Consider the following 19,335-nt stretch of genomic DNA (forward strand, 5'->3'; position numbering starts at 1 on the left):
GTGTTTTCCCATATTAAGACGTCTAAACTGTATAAACCATGAGTTAAGACTAATTGAGATTGTTTGAGAACAAACCCACGTAACCTGAGGTATGTTGGAAGCACGTATTTTAGAAGCTAAATAATTCTTATTATTGACCGACCAGAACCAAAAGCAAAGTAATTAGTTATTATCACTTCATAAAAATTTTATTACGACTTTACCGCCTGGCTCTACCGCAGCGTTTGTCGATGTTTGAAAACAATACCAATAACATGAAAGTAAATAAAAGAATGTTAGATATTCGATATAAACAATAGAATATGTATCTTAAGGGATTTCATTACAATTATGTAATTATGTTGTTTTAATGTGGTCTTAAACTTTTGGCCAACACTGTATATCTAAAAACATTTCCTTTTGATATATTTTGAATAACAAATTGTAAGTCATCTTTGCATGCATAACCAAATTTTTTTATCATTTGAGCAAAATGTCCCTGAAAATCTCATGCATAGTTATTTATAAACAGTTGTGGGATTAAATTAAAACAACAAAAATAGCATATGCTGTAATCATATATTTGAAAGAAAATTTTCGGTCCTCTTGTTACACATCACCTCAAAAAAGTATAACTGATTTTAAACTTTATGTATAAATATGTACAAGGTACTGATGTATTTTATATTATGATCTAGTCAAGGTCACTTTAAGTTAATTTTGGAGTCGACTATGAATGGAAAGTTTTGTTTGTTAAAACATCGTATTAACGTGGCAAACAATTTTATATTGTTTAATTAGCGAATATTACAGTAGTCCAAAATAATGCATATAACTACATTAATTTGGTAGGGATGTTAAACAAAATAAAAAATATTTTAATAAACATTCCAAATTATACGTATATGTTATGAGTCTATTAAATTGTGATAAATACCAAAATTTTAGCAGTAAATTAATTGAAATAAAGAATAATTTTCAAAATAATAACACGTTATATAATTTCAAAAATTTAGTTTCTTTGGCGAGATTAATCTGAATTAACTTGGTTTAAATATATTAAATGGCGGTGTTTAATTTGTACAAAACTCCTTAGTAAAACTATTCTATAATTCATAACTAAGTATCAAATGATAATTCAAACAAATATTTTTCTTCTGGAAATAGCCAATAAAATAAAACAAAAACATCAAATGATGTCTAATCTAAATACTTCTATGAACGTATTGAATTCCATTCGAAATCAATCATAAAAACTTTGAAGGTTGTTTGCCACGCTAAATACGCGAAGGAAACAGACCCCAGTTTGGTTACATACTTATGTATAGGAAGGTCTTAACGAGTAGAAGAAATTGAAAAAAAAACGAAATATAAAATAAAGTTGTATATTTCAAACAAAAAACATTCTGAAATCGGTCGATATGTTTGAATTTGATTTAAATACAAATACAGAGATAATTTAATATAAACAATTCATATTAAAAAAATAAAGAAAACATAACAAAATCAACAAATCTGAGATGTTTATCATTGCATAATAGTTATTTGAAATATCGATTATTTGCAATTTTCTAGACAAATTCAAATAATATTTCAACAATAATTTAATAAATCTAAGAAATAATTTATGTCTTAAAAAATGTTTTAAAGTGTTAATAATCTTTAAGGAGTAGTTAATTTTCTTTCATTGAAAGATAATTACAAATAATGAATATAGTTCGATTAAGTTCTTTGGACTAATATAAATAGTCTCAGGTATTTATAATTTGGTTGTTTTAGATAGATAAATTGGAACAAAACACTTTTTGTTAAATGATGTGAAAATTATTGTGGTTAATGTCCATAAAGCCACCAAACCAACTTACTACTAACAAATTCGACTCTTATTCCTTAAACTATGATTGGCTATCAAAAATAGTGCAAATAAAAATTTCTTTTAAAAATGATTTTCTCGTGCATCTGATTTAATACTTAATTGCTTTGATAGAATATGATCATTTTATTGTTTATGTCAATACCTTGCCTAGCCAAGATTTTGCCATGTCAAAATATTGTTTTTTTTTATATTTCCTTAACTAAGATCACCTAGAAAGGGTTCTTTGTACTTAAAATGACTTGCATAAACATGCGTCTAGTTTAATATAAAATGTATGAACTGCAAGATCTTGATGAAATAATAAAAACTGCTGTGTGATGTTGAAGAAACTGTTTCGGAATTAAGGATGACATTTAAATGGCAAGTGAAATACGATTTCGAACAGGATCCTCAGGACCTTAATTTCAAGACTTCATATTTCAGTCTGAGTCTGACAGTTTTTGCGATACCAATATATACAAGTGAAGCCTACAGTGGAGTTGGTATGCAAAACTGTATTCAATTATTGTTGGATAAGGTACGTATTAATTATATAATATAATCTTTATAAACAATTATTTTTAAATTAAAAATTTAAATATATTATGTGATTAAAATCCTCTAAAAACGAGAAGGAGATGTGGGATCAGTATATAAAGTGATAGTCTAAAAAGGACAACAAGTGCAAAAAGGAAAACGGAGAATCTCAGAGATGCTTTACACAAATTTTTAGAAATAGATAATGAAGACAAAGGTGAAGAACAAACTAATGACAAAGTTGAAGAAGTTGATGAGAAAGATGAAGGAGATGAAGAAAACGAGTGAAAAATGAACAAGAAACACAATTACACAGACCGGAAAAGGAAGAAGCAAATATTAGAACTAAAAAGGAATAACAGAATATAACTGATGATCCTGCGTCTTGACCCAAGATTATTATGCTTTGTGATACCAAGTGGAAATATCGAATTCAAAGCGTAAAAGCAGTGAGATACCAAGCAGGTGAATTTTATGATGCTTTTTTCGAAATATTAGAAATTTCCGAAGATTCACAAATTTAAAGCAAAGCAAAACATCTGGGAAATGTAATGAAAGACTATAAATTTTTAGTATCACTGGTTTTTTGGTACGATTTACTGTATCAGATCAATTATGTTAGCAAAGAACATCAAAGTGAATCTGTAAATGTATCCATTGCACTTTCTTCATTTGAAAAACTTTTATGGGCAGCTAAAGAAATACTGGATTCAATCAAGTTTTAGTTCAGGCAAAAACTCTTAAGAACGATTTGGAAAATTTCAAAATATAGAAAAAGATGTACTTCAAAAACATGCAACGAAATTAGAAATGTCTCTAAAGGATCCCAAGTTAACAGAAAATGATATACCAAAAGTGAAAGAAGCTCATATAGATGGAAAAATGTTAATTGAAAATATTGAAGCTTTGAAATATATTTATCCTTCAGAATTTTTTAAAATGTTAAAATTTTTTTCGGTTAAGGATGAGCAACGGCATTTCCATGTTTATTACTTTCCGAATACTCTTAACAATTTTAGTAAGCGTTTCCTCTGGCAAGAGATCATTTTCCAGACTAAAACTAATAAAAAATTACCTCAGATTGGCAATGAATAAGAATAGATAGAAGAAGAATAGACGTTTAGTCTGGGAAATAATTAATTAAGATTTGCCGTGGTTTTAAATTTTGTTAATTCTTATAAAACATTAAATTCATGGGATTCAAAATTTCAAAGCTCAATATTCATTTTGAATATTCAATATTCATATATAAATATACTGTATATGTGAATTTTAATAGGTTTAGCAAGTCATTTTGTATAATATGTTTAATCAAACCAGATTCTTAATACATTTTCATTTGCATTATAATAACTATCATCAGCAGTACCGTCTTCAAGGTAGAATCTAGTTAAGACTGCCACAAATTTGTTACTTATTAAAGCTCATGTGTTGAAAGTATTCAATGCTTTTCGGACATATGATCCGAGTTTTGGTAGATTGTGAATCTTAACACAGAAAAATATTTTCGAGTTTTGGAACCTCGTGTTCTGTTTTTGGTGTAAATTTCAACTTTTAAGCCTGATTTACAAAAACACGTATTTGTATTACTTTATGCAGTTGTATAATAGATTTTATGGGTTTAATCATTATTGTTTAATAGTTATTAACGATTTATCTACTCACGATTTATCTACTCACGTATTTTACAACAAATTAAAATAATAAAAAATAACCATGTACATAATACAAAACTTAAGGTTAAAACAAAGCAGAAATGAACAAAACTGATTAATTTACCTACGATATACTAGAGTAGAAAGAATTCTATTATATGACTATGACCCAGTTACTCCTTTCAGTTTCTCGATGACAGCAAACGGGTAACCCGTTCATAGAGTCCGGAAAACCCTTAAATTAATTTTATTTGTTAATTAGACATATATAGTCAGTGAATTTGTTTTCAAATTTTTTCAACAGGTTCCCTGGCAATTATATAAAAAATATTCTTCTGATTTTCACAATTTTCTTGAACGCAAAAAAGTATATAATTTTTCACAATGAATTGTTAATAGATTTATTACTTATTAAACTTAGTTCAAGTAAGTTTAAACCTTTTCAACAAATAATTTTTTTAAGCTACTGATTCATAAAAAGATCAGCTTTAGCAGTTTCAATTGAAGTATACAGAGAGTACAATGAGGAAAAATGATTAGGAAATTAAGTTTTTAAATTGAATTCAAAAACAATTAATGCAATGAAAACATCTCAAACTATGGTCTTTTTCAATGAAAGTAGGCCAGCTAGAAAGATTACGAAAAATCGTTGATATTAAAATACAGATTTTTTACCATATCACCACAGTCGTATACATGTTCTATATATTTTCCATTTGGTCCCATCCAGCCTACAGTTTTAGCAAATATCATAAAAATACTTGCCATTCCAATTCAGTTTAAATGTCGTTAAATAGTTCCATTTATTATATGACAGTGATAAAAATATTTTATTTTTCTTGTAACCAAACCTTGTTCTGTTGGATGTTATATACAAAATCGCTACATTTTTAAATATAAATATAGTCCAGATTCCATGTATGGGCATTTTAATATACCAAGTAATCTGCCAAAAATGCATGAATTTGTAAAAGTAAAAAATTGGTCAGTTATTTGATTTTTCAATTTTGGCACAGCTTGATATGACTATATTAAGTATTGAAATGTATTTAAGAATAACAAACATTTTCAACATTAATGACCATAGGATATAGAAAATTTGTTAGCAGAGAATAAATATGTCTTCACCTATGTTGCAATAAAAATAGAACAGTGAAAAATTGTATAATTTGACAATGACAGCAAACAAGTCCTATTCCGTAATTCGCAATTGCCAGCAATTAAAAAGCGAAAATAAATGCATGAGTCGTACTAGTGACTATTTAGAAGTTTTAGCCAGTACATGCTTTACCTTTTTGCTAACCACTATTTTTTATAAGTTGTTCTGCTAACAACATTAACGAGAACATAATTAGAACAAAAAAGATAAAACAGCTCTGGCACATCATCATTTCACTGATGATCACAACTTTAATTTTGATTACGTGAAAATTCTGGATAAAGAACATAAATATGCAAAAAGATCCATCAGCGAAATACATCTCTGCCAATCTCGGTGTTCAAATTAACCATCTATTGAATGTTTGTAAGTAAACACACACTGACCGAATCAGTACTTAATGGTAATAATTAGAATAATTCCAACAGTTTTTACCGTTCATGCTTTTGTTAATATTGGAAAAGTTTGGAACTATCCATTCACTGATAGATGTATCTTAACAGGAAAATTATCTCTTCGTACGGAATATGTTTATATGTATTTTATCTTTTGTCTGACGTCTAATAATATAAAAAAGTATGTTAACAGGTTTTTACTTATATATGTATGTTTTGATTTCTTTAAATGACTTTTGTTCTTCTGTTTTATACAACAATGTTCTTGTTTGTTTATGTTATATAGTTTGTCTTATATACAGTGTGTCCTATTCATTTATACATACATGTATAAATATTTATATTGTAACAGTATCTTATTATTGTTTTGCTTCCAATTTCATATTTTTTGGTTTCCTTGTTTATCTTCATCAATGTTTGAGTTATAATGTATCATATATTTTTAGCCTTGATAAAGATCAAATAAAAGATCGAAACGTTGGCATTTTAAAAAACTCTTGGACAGTTTTATTTTGAGTCCCCAACTTGCAATACAATTCGAAACAACATTAATTCTAGAAAATTTGTATAATTTGTGGTATTTATTATTTTCTAAAAATGATAATTTCTTTTCATAATTTTCATAAACTAAGCCATTTTACTGTATAGTGTGTTCATTACAAACTAGTTTAGTACTGATTGTTCGTCTTAAACAGGAGCTTGAATAATGGTTTATTATTTGTTAAAAGTTGCAGTATATGTTACACATTTTATTGACACTCTATGAGCTGAAAGAATTAGAATATGTTAGAAGCAAATAGTTTCACCGCATCAATTCAAACTGGAGCTAATTTTTATCGTCCTTAGAATATTGTTTGTTATGAAACTGTAATTGAAAGTTTCTATAATTTTATGTACACTACACAATGTACTTCACCTCTCCGCGGTAGTTGCTGCACATTTCAAAGTTTTGTTTCTTCTACTTTCCTTTGATTTGGATATCAAATTATTAAATTAAATTGATTAAATTATTGATTTTGAATTGAAAAAAAAAGATATAAAAATCAACTTCTTATTTGAAATGCCTGTAATTTAATTGAGACACTAGGTAATTTTATGTGCTTCAAAATAAAATTTGGTTTCTAAATAGGTAAACTAAAATTTTCTTCATATAATAATTTAAAAAAATATATGATTATATAATTAAATAGGTATGTATTCTTTAAATTTCTGCAGAAAAATAATCTATAATTTCTCCCTAAATAAATAATTGGAAATTATTGAGAAATCTAAAAACAGTCATACAAACTTTAAATTTAATTTAATTCTTAAAGTTTAGAAAGGATTTTTACTACTTTTGATGAACGTACAGGTATTTGCCTTTGATTTCTAAATTCAACTAAAAATTTAAGGGTGACTTTGGTCGTAGAAATTTTTATTTTAGTTAATCAACAACACCTTCATATATGTAATTTATATGGTTGTAAATATTTTCTGGAATCAAGCTATTTTCATAAAATTGATTGTCACATTAAAAATGTAGCGATATTGTAATAAAAATAAGTCAAATCACAAAAATCTATATTTTTTTAAAAAATAAACTCAACATTTAAGTTTTTGCCATTACATGTCATAACAAAGATAAAAAAGTTGTTTTAAATTTGATTCATTTTTCTGTAAATGGCCTAATAACTAATTAAAAATAAAAATAATTTAAAATGAATAAAATATACATGATATACATACAATACAATATATGCAGGCTTATTTTCTAGAATATATATATGCAAAAATAACAAAGATACATAGAACAGTCCATATGAAAATACTTTTATAGCCCTGTTTGGGATTAAATTGACAGGCAAATTCCCTATTTTTAAGTATTTTTAGCTCGAGAACTGTTCTACCACTAATTTTTTAGTAAAACTACATCTTAGATCCACAACCGATTTGAGATGTAGCAAATTTGATTTCTCTAGGCCTATAGGCATTGTACAAATATAGCAAGATGTAAATATATAATTTTAGCTTACATTATTTACAAAAAATATACACTATGTACTTGGAATTCTACTATGTAAAAATATTTAGTTTGCTGCACCCTATAAGTTTATTAAATTTTGTTCGTGATAGTTTTTACTCCTGATTCCAGTCTCTCTATATAGAAACTGGTAAATGTTTCTAGGCCTTTAATTTATTACTCATTGCATTTCTGTAGCAAAGCACTTTTGGCACATATGTAGGGCATTAATATATTTTTTTTATTTCAAACATTAATTTAAATTGTTTAATAATGACTTCGATAAGAAGAGAAACAAAATTTTCATGAAACTGTCAGATCAATATACTAGATAAATCAATTATCTAAAATCATTAAAATCTCTTTTAACCTGGTATTTAAGGTTTTGTTATAGATCCTAATAAACACTTCCAAGTTGATCCATTTTGTACTCAATTATTACAATATTTCTACCTAGAGATGTAAAACTTTAAATAAATAAAAATAATAAAAGTATAGTTTGTTTAATTTTAAATTAAATATTTACAAATATCCCAATTTTCAACTTTTGAAAAAATTTTAAAATCAAAATATATCAATTTTTTGTTTACAATTTCAATCAAAAAGTTTGGTGTAGGGGAAAATGAATAATTAGATAAAAATACATTTCTAAATTCAACCTTTAAAACATATGACTTATTGTCCTATAAACATTTACAAGTTTATATGCAGTAGTACTGGTAAACAATAACTATGATTGGAGCAGAGTGGGTACCCTGAGGGATATGTTAATTCATCAAGATCCAGACAATGCTTGATTGACAACCCAATTAACACAATTTTAATCCATCCGTAAAGATGTCCATAACACAATATAAAATGAAACTTTGCTCCATATAAAAATAAATAAACTTTTATGTAGTAAAATCGTTGTCTAGAAATTGATGAAGATCAGAGTTTTTTGAAGGACTCACAAACACTATTTATTGTTCACGAAAATACACACCCTATGTCATCTTTATAAGATAGGAGGGAAGCGATTCTATTGACGAAACAATTGACGAGGTGCATTCTTTGGTATTTTATTTTTTACATGTTTTTCATTATATACAAAATCCATATCTTCTATGTACAATTTGGGTGTAAATGAATCCTAACTCCTATCAGCCTTTAGTCTTCTAATGCCTTCACGTACGTAGCGCACTAGATCGATGATGGAGCTGTGCATGGTTAGGGGTTTGCATTGTCTATCCAATTCAATAAAAAAATCTGTAATAAAAAAAAGCGTTACTTATAGTTCTTGTTTAAAAGTAACTATTGGACATAACCAAAAACTGATATAATGTGTAGTTGTTTTTTGTTTAAAAGTAAAATAGGTGATGTAAATATAAAAGTATATCCTTCTTACCAGTATGTTTTCCCTTAACGACAAGGGAGTCGGCCATATCCCAGAGATCTTGGTATGACAGAAGATATGTAAACTGCTGGTTTTGTTTAGTGATGGCAGTGTACACAGGAAGGGGGACCCATAATCCGGCATTTTGGGAGTGGGTGTTAACAGGTACATTACCTCTGCTAGCTAATTCTCCACTATTATAACCTGATGATTGGCTGCCTACTGAACCCACTGAACCTGCCGGAGATGGAGTGGGTGATAGTGGAGAAGGAGTTCCTTGGCCCTGTTGCTGGTTCTGAGGATCTTGGGCTATAAGAGCACCTGGGTTCTAGAATATAAAGATTATTGAAATTCTGTCTTTTACTATTAATGTCGGCAGACAATAAAAACTGTTAATCACGTCAAACCCTGGTAAAATCATCTATTTTAATCCGATTTTGGAAAGACTACAGTAACTTTTTTTTAAATATTTAATATTTTATCATTTTCAATATTAATTTAAGAAGTCTAGTTTCAATCTCACTTTGTTCAGTTTATTATTATTTGTAAATGATTTTTTTATATCTTGAATAAAGGAATGTGCAATGGATTAGTAAAATTTAATCTAAAAAAATATTAATTGAGTAATATCAAACACGTAAAAAACATCACAAAAATAACAAAATTTTTGTGTCAAAGGTGCTAGAGACATTTGCGAATTTTATTTTACTAGGTAATGTGTTGACCAAACCTTCATTAACTCTAAAGATTCTTCAATATATGTGCAAGTTAAAGATAAAAAAATTATCAAAAAATGTAGAACTTGTTCAAGAAAATTATTTTTTATTATTATAACTATATTTATTCTTACAATCTATGGTCTTAAGAAGATAAATAACTCTTCAACCATGTTAGTACTATAAGTATAACTGATAACTTCTGTATAAAACGTAGAGTTGAAAGAAAAGTAATCTCCATATTGTGTTTATAGGTAGTCAAGTTCAAATGAATTTTATATTATCTAAACTAAACTTACCTTAGTACAATAATCATTTATGGTCTTTTGATGCTCTTTTGATTCTTTTATTTTCATTTTAAATAATTTATAAAATAGAAGAGCTTGGCACCGGTAACTGAAATTATCGAAAAAAAAAATTAGTATACAATATGTATTATATAACTAATGAGTAGCTTACCTTAAAACAGCAAGTATATTATGTACAGGGGAGGAATTTTGTTGATTTCTGAAGTTAGACCAAATATATCTAGAACAAACATTTTTTAGAGTACCTTACAGTAAATACATAATAATTTTAAATTGATTTACAAACATGACCGCATTTTTCCATTGATCAAAATAAAGATCTAATTTATGCCCAGCTATTTTAAACAACAGCTCCACTACATGTTACTTAAGGGTAGTTTATTCTTCTTCTCATGATGCAATTTTGTCAGTAAGATAACTAACAAGCTACATAACTGCGTCAAGCAGGAACAGAAGACAGACATGTGAACATGATCCCTATTACCATGCATAAACCAAAATTAACTTACTTTATTAATGATAGAGTATCTTTGTACATAGTGAAGGCAGATTTTTCTGTAACTTTTTCATGTTCCATGGCGTTTCCAGTTAATAAGAAAAATAATACAGCTTCAAGGTATAACATACACTGTTTTATTATGTCAGTCTCTTTATCTGCCATATGCTTCAACCTTTTTGCATCAGTCAGGTACAGGTCTTGACCCCTATGAAAAAATAAAATCAATGACTACACATATCTAAAATTTTTATTTATTATATATATTTTATTAATTTTATTTATTTTAATTATTTTATTTCATTTATATATTTTATTTATTCTATTTATTTTATTTATTCTACTTATTTTATTTATGTTATTTATATTGTAACAGTACGTTACATTATGAAGTAATACAAATCACAAAGTAATCCAAAAGAGATTTATAAATTAGAAGCAAATATTAAAATACTAATTAATAATAATACTAATAGCTTTGTAAATTGTTAAGCAGATACTGAACTACCTGTTTATTCAAATTCATATAAATTTGAATTTATTATTTTTGATGATTGCAAAATGATTATACCTACATTAACAACAAATTGATATACTTACTTATCTCCATATTCCAATTGCTCATCTGTCATCTCAAAGTATGAATGATACTCTCTGATAGGTTGAGATTTACTAGTGGATGGGGAAGGATCGCTTTGTGATACAGTGGGTATTCTGTTCGCTTCCCTTTCATGATTGGTTGGAGGAGCATTTTTTTGGTTGAGATTTTCTGTTTGAGATCTTTGTGTATCATTTTTCCGCCTCTTATGTTTGATGGTTTCTTTAGCTTTTTCTTTTTTATGGTACTCTTTTCTGTTAGAGCTACTATGAGACAAAGTACTGCTAACTGTTGAATGGGAGGATATAGAGCTGGAGCTATTCCTTCGCTTTCGTTTTTTTGATTTATGCTTATGGTCAGATGCATCATCAATTTGTGTTTGTGGTTTCTTATTTTCTTTCATTGGTTTACTTGGCAATTTTTCTCTTACTTCTTCAATTTCAGATGGTTTCCCTTCTTTATTCTCCTCTAGTTTGGATTCCAGCAACCAAGGTTTTGTCGCTTCTAAATGCTTGTGAAGTATGGGAATATGTCTGATATTTAACTTCTGTAATTCAATTTTCACCATGAATTTGCCTTTTTCACTATCATTGTCAGTCTTTTCTTTACTTAAAGATTCGGCAACTTCTTTAGGTGATGCTGGACGAATAGAAGGTGTAGGACTTTTTTTGACTATCTCTTTGACCGGAACAGGGGGAGGTGGAAGTACTGTAACAGCTGATTCCGAACTGGCAGAAGCAGCTGTTGGCATTGTTTCATCTTCTACAGATGAACTACTTCGTTCGTAATCTCCATCGACTATAATTACATTTACACCACCTTTACCTGAAAAAAAGATATAGATAAAAAAGATACACTCATAGTAAATGGAAATACAGTTATCTGAATCAAGTTTTTCTTGAAAATTGCAAGAATAATTAGCATTGAAATGAACTAATAATGAAATAGTTATCAAATGTTGATCACGTTCATACTTTACATACGTTTGAAATTGACTCATAGATAAATTTAAGATAAAGGAAATGAAAGAAGGAAAAAATTAAGTATACTTTCGCAGAAATATAAAAATTTATGCAAATTACATGTTTAGGAAAGATGTTCAAATTAGTACAGCTGGAAAAAATTATTGACACCGTAATTGTTTACTTGGAATTTTAGAAAAATAATTTTATTATAACAGTCTTATCATCTCAAATACTGAATAATCATGGCGTCCCATTATAACCAAAAAATGTGAACACAACATAATAGTAATGTAAAAGGTATTCATTAGTTAATTGGAAAAAGGCAAACCAAACATGACTTTAGCACCAGTTAGCAAATGGCAAATAAATATAGAAACTTGGAGTGCTTTATTTTGGAAGTCGAAATAGCTATTCTGAATTAAGAAATGTAAGTAAAACATCTGTAGATGATATAAATTTCAAGGGAATTAAAATGTACCCAATTTCTACAAAGTTTAGGATGTGAAGGATTTGGTTTTATGAATGATGAGCGTTTACATGTAAGAAACTATTAAAATATAATAAATGTCCAAAGATTAATTGATAAATACCTTTGCCGCCTTTACCGCCTTTTCCTCCACCTTTACCACCTCCTTTACCACCTTCAGAATCTCTCTTGGGCGTGAATAATTTCCTGAGAGTGTCGCTCTTCTTCTTATCCGCAATTGTTTTGTTTTCATCTACTTTAATAGTAGTATCTATTTTAATAGGAGGTTTCTTTGAAATTGAATTACTGTCACTCTCAGAATCACTTATCCTTTTTATAAATTCCTCTGAAGATGATCTATCTAATTTTGGCTTCACAGATGATTTCACCTAAAATTTTTATTCAATTTTATGTTTTAATAATAATAAATATTCTTTGTTGAAAAAATTGTTTCATCTTATATTACAAAACCGAAATTACTTTATCGCCAACCCAATAATATACGAGAGCAGTTTTTTTTCAACCTCCGATCGCTCCGTGCAGACGCTACGCGGGCAGAAGAAAGCGGGCATGCGCTCTAGACGAATACGAAGCTCTCGCACTGCATACTCCGCTATTGTTGATATTCAGGCGTCGGTCGGCGTTGTGCTATAGCCACGTAAACATATTCTCCATTATTGATGCTCTCGCCAAGTGTTAATTGCGAAGTGTGATTCGAGAATGAGTCGTGTGTATGGGGAAAACTTCATGAGTGAAGGTGTTTTGCGTGAATGGTATCGAAAGTTTAAAGGGCATGATGTGCATGATGAAGAAGACCAAGAACGCAAATCTGTCGTTTCAGATTAACTGGTTCAACGAGTTGACAAAATGGTTAAAGAAAACCGCATATTAATCATGATTCATCATTACTGCTTTGTCTACGAAATTTCCAGAATTTTCAAAGTCTGTTTCGTACTCTAACATCATTATTTGAAAGAAACAATGTAAATCTCAGGCCAGTTATGGATATGGGGGATAATAAGAACTGAGAACATATTGTAGTTATACATAATTTGAAATGTAATAAACGCCTATTAAAATGATATCTAGGAATATTAAATTATAATATCACCTTAGAGTCATCATCACTACTGGAATCTGTCGAGGGAGCAAAGGGAACATTTTGTGGTTCGGACAGTCTTTTTGTACTTCGACTTTTTCGTCGTGGAGGAGACGTACTCTTGACGACGGGTTCTAAAGAATTCATTCCATCTTTGAAATGGTTCTTCAAAATGGCTTTATTTTCTTTTCCCCATTCGTCGTCATCAGAATCTTTTTTCGACCGTTTCCGTTCCTCTTTAAATTTAGGCTTTTTCAAATTGTCCGATTCATGCCTAATACTGCTAATACTGCTGTTAGATTTACGTCGCTGCGGTGTTGAAGTATCACTATCAGAACTACTGGATGTTGCAACTTTTGATTTAGTTCGACGACGTGAAGGCGGAGGGGGTTTCTCGAATTTTGGTCTGTCTTCATCATCGGAAGAACTTGGTGATCTAGGCACATGTTGCTTTGGAGGTCGGCCCCTTTTAGCTGCTTTTCGAACCTTAAACATTAAAAACCATCAGTAACACACACACCATTTGCCAAGATAGCACATTTTATTACTGATGTGAGATTTAATTGCAAAAAATACTTCGAAGCTCTTTGAATCAAATTTTTAAACCCATCCTTTTCCCAATACATAATACAATACATAAAGCATTGCAGTGTAGGAACACCACTTCAAAATAATAGATTTTTACAAATTTATCTTTCACTCGAAAATTTAAATATATAAAAATAATTACCTCTGGGCCTGAAGACCCACTACATGATCTAGCTTTATTCACTTTTGCTGGTCTACCACGTTTTTTAACTTCCTTTCCACGCTTCTTGGTATCCGTTTCTGTGGAAGGCTTATTTTTCCTTGGCCTACCACGACCAGGTTTAGTCACTTTTTCTGAAGCTACTATAACAGGCACAGGAGATTTTGGTTTAGTCACTACCGGGATAAACGTTTTAGTTGGTTCAGAATCGGAATCACTATGTGTATCTATCGATTTCGTCCTAGGACTAACCCGACTTACTGGTTTTATCCTTCTTGTCCTGTCGTTGTCTGTGTCACTATCACTATCACTAACGGGTGGATTGGTAACTGTATTTATGGTATGTTTTCGCCTTTTTATACTAACACGCGCGCTGTCGTCATCCGAATCGGAGAGACTGGACAGCAAAGGAAAGTCGGTTAGAGCTGCAAGAGCTTTGGCTTCAGCGATTAATTTATCATTGAACGAATCGCTCGCATCTGATTCTTCGGTGGCTCTCTTATTTTCATCATCAGAAGACACTTTAGGTAAAGGCGAAGGTTTGACTGGGGATAAGATAGGTGAGGTAGCATTTCTCACTAAATTTTGACTGCTCGAAGGTACAAATGATGCGAGGTTCCATCGAAGCTCTTCGGCCTTAGGAGAGGCTAGAGGAGCTGCTTCCGTAGGAGGCTCTACTTTTGGGCTCACAGATTGGACATTTTCGTCTCCGGAGTCATCGCTACTTGAATCACTGTCACTTCCAGTATCTGAACCAGAATCACTAGATGAGCTGATTGGTGATGAAGGCATTGGTGCTAGAGGTTCCGGCGGTCGTTCCATTCTGGATGTGTGGATGGCAGGTGTCGCTCCAAGAGGTGATAACATTCTAAAATAAAAAAAATCACCATCACTATCTGTTAAATATCAAATTTGCTAAATGGACTAAGAAACATGAGAAATTTATTGAATTGTTTTAGAATTGAATTTCAGAAATTAAAAACAATTAACCGAATATACCTACAAGGGCTATCTAAAAAGTAACAGTAGTATTTTATTTTAGTGCTTTTTGGAACCTATAACTAGGGTTCAGGTAGATCATCTCTCAGCTGAATGCTGATCCTAACCCAGAAAGTGATTTAGATTATAGTATCCGAACGTCGCATTAAGTTTTGGTGGAAATTTCAAATTTATAGCTCCTGCACACATTTTGAATTAAAGTTTTATACTGATAAGCTATTTTTAGGCTAAAATGTTGAAAAGTATAAAAACCGCAAACCTCAGTAACCTATTAATGACGCCTGCTTATGAGAATTAATAGTAGACAGCCATTTAAGGGGAATGAATAATTTTTAAAGTCTTAAAAACCATAGACAAATGAAACCGTCAGCTGATCGCATCTACCCACAATAAATGTGATATGGGATAGTTTCCAAATATTCAGATCATGATCCAAGTTTCCGAAAAGTCCTTTTGTTTTGTTTTCAGAACATTTTGATCGAGAAAACTTAGTGAAAAACTTTTGTTTCTTCATCATGATCCTGGTTAACAGTTTTCTTGCAGAAAACGTTGTGAGTTTTTAATCATAGGCGAATATCTAACACTTATTCCCAACTATTGAGTCCAACGCTTCCACACTGACGTTGAACTGCTTAACCGGTGGTTTATAGCCTTAGAGTTTACCTTTAAGATGTAATTATTAATCCTTTATTTCGAAAGTTCTATTACACAGCTAGGGTATAACTTTTATCTCTTCAATGTTACCCAAATTTATTTCATTAATATAATAATGAAATGGTTAGGTGCTCCTTGAAAATGTGTTCAAATATATTTTTTTAATTATGCTCACCTTCCTATTGGATTAGACGTAGGTAGAGAGTCTTTATTTTCATCATCACTATCCTCTGAAAGCTCGAGATCACCTCTTAAGTCTCTGAAAAAGGAAATAATAAAATTTCAAACAGGAATAAGACTTTTGAATTACTTATATAACTAATAAAATATATATTTCTATATGTAGAGAATTATAAATCAGATAATGTTACATTCTGATCGAGACCGTATGGGGTGATATTGAAATTTTCTCATTACATGTTCAAGTGAAGAAGCAGAAAAAAACTATTGTAGTGTAAAGACCCACTTGACTGGTTGGTAATTGTCAAATAATAATTTTTATGATATACTGTAAACTCTCACAAGCCTTAGAAAAAACTTCAATTCTAAAGTCAGAAGGCAAAAAATATTTCCTATTGGTTAGTAACCTTACAAGATTTTAGGCTGTATTTGGAAACGCCAATGGACCTAAAAGGATACCAAGTCATTGAAGGAGAAAAGGAAGCAGAAAATCTTTAATATAGGAATGAGAATTGCAACAAATAGTTCTAGAGATTTAAGACAGAGAAGTGCTTTATTTCTTCCAATATCAATTGCAGAAAACAGTTATGCGAGGAACAATCAATATTTCATAAATACGCACAGCACTCATACCAAATTAAGGAATGAAAAATAATGTTTACATTCCGTATAAAATTCGTCAGTCAACGTGGACTCCTCAAATCAGAATTACGAAAATGTAATTAATCTCCAGAACTGAGTAAAGAAGTTGTAAAACTCACAAAGAAAGTTCTAGCAGCAGACCGTCAAGAGCTTTGGAAAAACTGTGTTGAACATGTTACCAAAGTAGAAGATGGGTATGTGGTATCACCCTCTTTACAACTCATCATAATTCAATCAAATGGTGACTCTAGTTCAGACGATTCTGACTACCATGATTATTTATAAAGATACTTTGTAATTGAAATGATTTTCTTTCTTTTATTTTATTTGGAAACAATTTATTTTTCTTTATGGTTTTTGCTTTGAAATTTTATTTTCCAGAAAAAAAACGAATGGAGTATAAAAAGGGCTCAGTTCACGTCTGGTACCCTGTTTAAACCAAATTTCTTCACAGGCTGGTACATTTTACTCGTCTATTTACATTTTATAATTTTATATTCAGTTGTAGCAAGTTAACGAGGCATAACAATGATTTTTTTCTAAGTTCCAAGTAGGACTACAATCAAGTGCATCTGTCTAAATAACGGCGTGTAATGCCGTCCAATTTATAATGATTCGATTTCCTTTTAACGAATACTTTCTCACATAAGATATACATATTTTTAAAAGTATTTATAAAAATAATAAATTTATAAAATGAGGAATCTACGTCTATGTAGATCAAACAAAATTGTCCGCAAGGGTTTTTATAATCTGCAAATCATATTGGAAGAACTATAACCTTTAATATAGAAATGAGAAATGCAACAAATAGTTCTAGAGATTAAAGACAGATAGGTGCTACTGCCCCCAAGATATTTATCATTCATATAATAATAGATTAGACTCACACTTTTTTTTAGCTAGGGAGGGCGGATATAAACTCCTTAACAATATAACCAACTCTGGAATTTGAATGTTTAATGCACATGTCAGCTTAGGACAATGAATATGAATATAAATGTAAGATATAACGATATTGTCGGAAATTAGTGAACAAAGGAAGCACTTGAATAAATTGATAACCGCCTACACAGAAATCGTTATTTAGGATCATTGTTCCAAGTTAAAAATCTGTTTAGTATAATATTTTTTGACAAATTCACCTCGTTTATGCTGCATCGCAATCGTAGTAGTCTAATAATATTGATTCACTTTAATTTATATATAGTATAAACGGATGGCAGTCGGCCAAACCTGTAAAATTTCATATAGACAAAATAACTTACAGCAGTTGTGTGACTTACTTATACAATTTTAATTTATTAATTATAGCAACTGCTCCACAATTTAATAATTAATTACATGGTTAAATAAATGCTTTTAAAGGATTTTTTACGGCAGTTCCATAGAATACGAGGTCCATTTTTTTTTTCAACCTCCGATCACTCGGCTAGACGACTACTCTCGCACTATACACTCCGCCATTGTTGTTATTTAGGCGTCAGTTGGCGTTGTGCTACAGCCACGTAAACAGTCCGCCATTATTGATGCTCCCGCCAAATGTGAATTGCGAAGTGTGATTCGTTTTCTACAGGCTGAAGGCGATAATGCTGCAGAAATCCATCGGATGAGTTGTGTGTATGTGGGGAAAACTTCAAGAGTGATGGTGTCAACAGTTTAAAGATGGCCGTAATGATGTGCATGATGATGAGGGCCAAGAACGTAAATCTGTCGTTTCAGATGACCTGGTTCAACGAGTTGACAGAATCAGCGCTGATTCACCATTAGTGCTTTGTTTATGGAATTTCCAGAAGTTTCAAGGTCTGTTTTGTACACTATTGTTACCGAACGGTTAGGCTACTTTGGCGACAACTTTCTTTGAAGAGAGTATTGAAAAGCTTGTCCACAGATATGAAAAATGTCTCAATCTCTTTGATGATTATATCGAAAAGTAACCGTAAGTGTACCAATACTTTGGTAATAAAATTATTGTTTTATATGAATTTATCTTTTATTTATACCCTATCGGAGGTTGAAAAAAACGACCCTCGTATAATAAATTCTTTGTCAGTTCAACACACGCTGTTAATATTCCAATTGGAAATAAACTTGATCGTAAATGTTAGTATACGATAAAAATTCAAGAATAATAATAATATGAAGCAAGCAGTTATACTACATCAAATTGACCTTTACACTGACGTCATACTCAACAAAAACATGAAATAAAGCCAAATAAAATTCGGAAGAAAATTTTATACTAAAAAAAATAGAATTTTTGACATATTGATAAGCGTTTATTTTGGTTTGATGTTTGGTGACTTGATAAATTAAGTTGGCTACGACATGACCTTTTCTTTTGACTTTTTCGTATATACCAAGACGGATAGTCTTTGCTGACTAGTTAGAACAAATATATTGGAGTTTGCAGCAAATTTTGGGAAGTGGAAACTCTTTATTAAACTATAAATCCAAGCTTTCGGGAACTGTTCTTCCCATCATAAAGGAAACTACAATATAAGTGGAAA

At 30.2% G+C, this 19,335-nt stretch overlaps 1 protein-coding gene across 7 annotated transcripts in view; it reads right to left on the reverse strand.

The window, feature by feature from the left end:
- Positions 1–504: 504 nt before the first annotated feature.
- Positions 505–19,335, reverse strand: part of LOC130447018 (AF4/FMR2 family member lilli) — a 570,483-nt gene continuing 551,652 nt past the window's right edge. For 6 of the 7 annotated variants that reach the window (XM_056783613.1, XM_056783610.1, XM_056783614.1 and 3 more), the window contains 10 exons: positions 16,179–16,262; positions 14,333–15,218; positions 13,615–14,088; positions 12,628–12,892; positions 11,075–11,897; positions 10,488–10,682; positions 10,130–10,198; positions 9,970–10,066; positions 8,967–9,282; positions 505–8,827 (listed from right to left, as the gene is read on the reverse strand). In XM_056783613.1, the coding sequence (XP_056639591.1) occupies positions 8,712–8,827; positions 8,967–9,282; positions 9,970–10,066; positions 10,130–10,198; positions 10,488–10,682; positions 11,075–11,897; positions 12,628–12,892; positions 13,615–14,088; positions 14,333–15,218; positions 16,179–16,262 (3,325 nt within the window). In that variant the 3' untranslated portion in view covers positions 505–8,711. The remainder of the gene's footprint in view (positions 8,828–8,966; positions 9,283–9,969; positions 10,067–10,129; positions 10,199–10,487; positions 10,683–11,074; positions 11,898–12,627; positions 12,893–13,614; positions 14,089–14,332; positions 15,219–16,178; positions 16,263–19,335) is intronic. The other variant, XM_056783611.1, reaches the window with a different exon arrangement.

This window comes from Diorhabda sublineata, chromosome 7 (genome assembly GCF_026230105.1).
Source record: "Diorhabda sublineata isolate icDioSubl1.1 chromosome 7, icDioSubl1.1, whole genome shotgun sequence".
In the NCBI taxonomy this organism is placed as follows: Eukaryota; Metazoa; Arthropoda; class Insecta; order Coleoptera; family Chrysomelidae; genus Diorhabda; species Diorhabda sublineata.